The sequence below is a fragment of the Pteropus alecto genome, unplaced genomic scaffold (genome assembly GCF_000325575.1).
Source record: "Pteropus alecto unplaced genomic scaffold, ASM32557v1 scaffold22, whole genome shotgun sequence".
NCBI lineage: Eukaryota > Metazoa > Chordata > Mammalia > Chiroptera > Pteropodidae > Pteropus > Pteropus alecto.
In genome coordinates this window covers 705,268-708,683 of record NW_006434839.1, presented here as the reverse complement: position 1 = coordinate 708,683, position 3,416 = coordinate 705,268, and the positions used below count along the sequence as shown (strand labels likewise).

General features: G+C 53.4%; 1 protein-coding gene across 1 annotated transcript in view; it reads left to right on the top strand.

The window, feature by feature from the left end:
- Positions 1–3,416, top strand: part of LOC102898423 (T-cell receptor beta-2 chain C region) — a 17,222-nt gene that overhangs the window by 7,643 nt on the left and 6,163 nt on the right. Inside the window, exon 6 of the mRNA XM_015588283.1 lies at positions 2,832–3,218. Within this exon, the coding sequence (XP_015443769.1) occupies positions 2,832–3,218 (387 nt within the window). The remainder of the gene's footprint in view (positions 1–2,831; positions 3,219–3,416) is intronic.

The window sequence follows — 3,416 nt, the reverse complement described above, 5'->3', positions numbered from 1 at the left end:
CTGCGGGCCTGGGTCTCTGTGCTCCTATGAGCAGTACTTCGGCGCCGGCACCAGGCTCACGGTCATAGGTGAGGTTCGGCCGTCTCCCCGCCTTGCAGCCCCAGCCTCTGGGTCCCCGGAGAAGCGGGGGGTGGGCCGCATGTGGGGCGCGGCGAGCCGTCCGTCGGCAGGTCGGCTGTGCAAGCGTGGGTGGGGGCTGGGGGTACTCACAGTCCGCGAACCGGGCGGAGGCAGGGGGGTCTGTGTGTCTCTTTTTCTGGGGTGAACGGTGGAGAAGAGGATTTATGATTTATTAGAATTTTGAGAGCTGCTAGATTGGAGGAAAAAAGACTAAGACGAGAACCCCCCGGGCTGGGGGCCGGTGGGGGGGCTTCTCACTGCTTCGCTGGGGAACGAGGGCCGGAGGGGCGCCCTGCGGACTCCGCTCCGGGAGCTGTAGGCGGAGGGTGCGGCTGAACGCAGGAAAAATGGAATGGCAAAGCAGAGTGGGAGAGAGGCCAAGAATGTAGGTAAACATGAGTCAGTGAGGATGAGCATCAAAACCAGCCGGGGTTGTTGATTTACTGTTTACGAGTGTGGATTTAAAAATTACATTTTAAACCCCCGCTTGTCTCTCCTAAGCCTCAGACCCCTGAAGGCCAACGGTGTGTGTATAGCACCCACTCTGCCTGTGGCTGGTCCCAGACGGGGGACAGTAACCTCAGCCACTGGGGTCCATACACCCCCGAGGGGTTCCCCCTCCCCCAGCCTGAAATCATTGTCTTCACACTAAGTATTCTGCCTCATACAGTCTAGATGGTGCAGGAAGGTCATTTGTCACAAACACACATTGAAATACAGAAATTTTGCCGTGAGATGAGGAAAATTCCTAGGAGGATTTTAAGCTCTTAGAGATGGAAAGAGACCCTGAAGGTCCCCTGGTGATGAGAATGTCGAGGCCAGAATGGCCACCTTCACCTCGATTATTTAATAACAAGCACATTTGGAGTGAGGGGCTGGGTGGGTCTCAAACAGCAAAGACAAACTTTACAACTCACGATCAGAGCTTACACAAACAGAAGTTTACTAGTACACGCCCTTACACCCACATAGGCAAGCCCGCCCGCACCCCACAGGGACTCACAAACACGAGGGATAAGTGACCTGCCCTCGCCATAGGGCTGTGTAGACAGGGCTTCGGGGCGTAAGGATGGCCCTGCTTCCGTTTGTCCTGCCACTCACATCAGTAAACACTGGGGAGCCTCACGCATGGCTCAAATGACATCTTTAATTTCTACAATAAGGACTGAGCTTTTGCCAGGTGAGGAGTCAGAAGAGTGTAATCTATAATACCCCTGGAGGGCTGGTGGCATCCCAGAGGAAGGGTGTTTGAGACCACAGCCAAATATTAGTTAGGTTATTAACTGCAGATATTAGTTAGGATGTCACCATCTTAGGCCCGGGGCAGCCAATAAAGACCTAAGGACTTAATAGCAATTAGCAGGTCAGAGTTACAGGGATGGAGAGCTGGCACATTGGGAGGCAGGACCAGCTCAGAATGAAAATGAGGGGAGCTCTGGATAAAAAAAAAAAGAAAAAAAAAATGTTTTGAACTTTAAAATGGTGACAGCAGTCATTAAACCACACGTATGGCCCTTCTAAGTATGGGGTCCTGTGTGACCTGTGGATGTGACCTACACTTCCATAGAAATGTGACTTGTCAGTTAAAAGAGTATTTTCTCCATCTTCCGGGCTAACCTAGATTCTCCTAAGAATGAGCTTTCTTCATTTTAATGGAATTGCTCAGAAACAAACAAAGAAAATGAATAGAAAGCAAAGAACAGGATAAAATGAACGGAGAATGGCCTGAAAGAAATGAGCCAGCCAACAAGAAGGCTGCGTGGCTATTACCAAGAACACCTTCACCTGTGGCCATCCACGATGCTACAGGGAGGCTTAGGACAACTAGGAGCAAGATGTTGCTCTGTCAATCTCAGACGCTTATTTAGGAAGCTTGCTGGGGGTGGGAGGAAGGAGGTATGGATAGTATTTGGAATCAAAGGGGCAGAGAAGGTTGAAGAATCTCTGAATTGGACATAAGGAGAGTCTGCTCTCTGTCTGAACTGAGGAAACTCTGGGGGGACCTGGAGGTGGAAGAATGGCTAGGATGACAATGAACCACAGAAAAGTCAAGAAACCTCACATTCTCATGAGTACACCATGATACAGAAGGGTGACCTCACCTGAGTGCACGAAAATATGCCATTTGAATACCGTCATCGGAAGACAACCCCAGTCCCAAAATGATCCCCTTGTCCCCGACTCCTCTTTACTTCGCAGCCCTTTAGATTCAGATACGAATAACCCGGCTGAGGACAGGGGTGCTCTGAGCCCCTGTAATCTCCACACCCACTCTGCACAGTCAGCGTTGTGATTCCCCCCTTTAGAGCAGGAAAAATGATACAGAGAAATGACAGTCCTAAAGTCACCCTGGTGGGCAAGGCCAGTTCTGAGATCTGGAGCCTGTTATGCTGATTCCAACCCAGTGCGCCCTTTAAGTAACTATCAGACCACATGCCGAGAAGCAGAGAGGTAAGCTTCTATAAAGATGGAGCAGAAAGCAAATCACATACTCAGAATATGAGGCAGTGCCATTCATAATGCCACTCTAGGGGGGTGGACAGTAGGTGGTGACCCCCAAACAAATAGGACCTACTGCATAATTTTGCTTTATGGCGACCCTCTTCTCAGCGTGTGGGCGCGTGCACACACACACACACGCACGCACACGTGTGCACGCACAGCCCCTACCAAACCCAGACAGCTCTCAGACCAGCCCTCTTCCCTTCCAGATGACCTGAGCAAAGTGAACCCGCCCAAGGTCACCGTGTTTGAACCATCCAAAGCAGAGATCGCCAGGACACAGAAGGCCACTCTCGTGTGCCTGGCCACAGGCTTCTACCCCGACCACGTGGAGCTGAGCTGGTGGGTGAACGGCAAGAAGGTCCAGAGCGGGGTCAGCACGGACCCTCAGGCCTACAAGGAGCAGCCCAGCCAGAGCGACTCCAGATACCGTCTGAGCAGCCGGCTCAGGGTCTCCGCCACCTTCTGGCACAACCCCCGCAACCGCTTCCGCTGCCAAGTCGAGTTCCACGGGATCAGTGACGAGGACGCCCGGAGTCCGGGAGACTCCGAACGCGTCACCCAGAACGTCAGTGCAGAAACCCGGGGCAAAGCAGGTGAGCGGGGCCTGGCGGGGTCCGGAAAGCAGTGAGCCAGACCGGAGAGAACGGGGGATCCGTGTAATGGACCAGAAAGACGAGATTCGGACAAAAAGGGGTGGGGCGGGAAGACCCGAGCCCACCGCCAAGGAGAACGGGGCGCTGGGGCTGGCTCCTCCCCAGCCCCCGGGCACCGCACAGCCTCGCTGCGGGGCC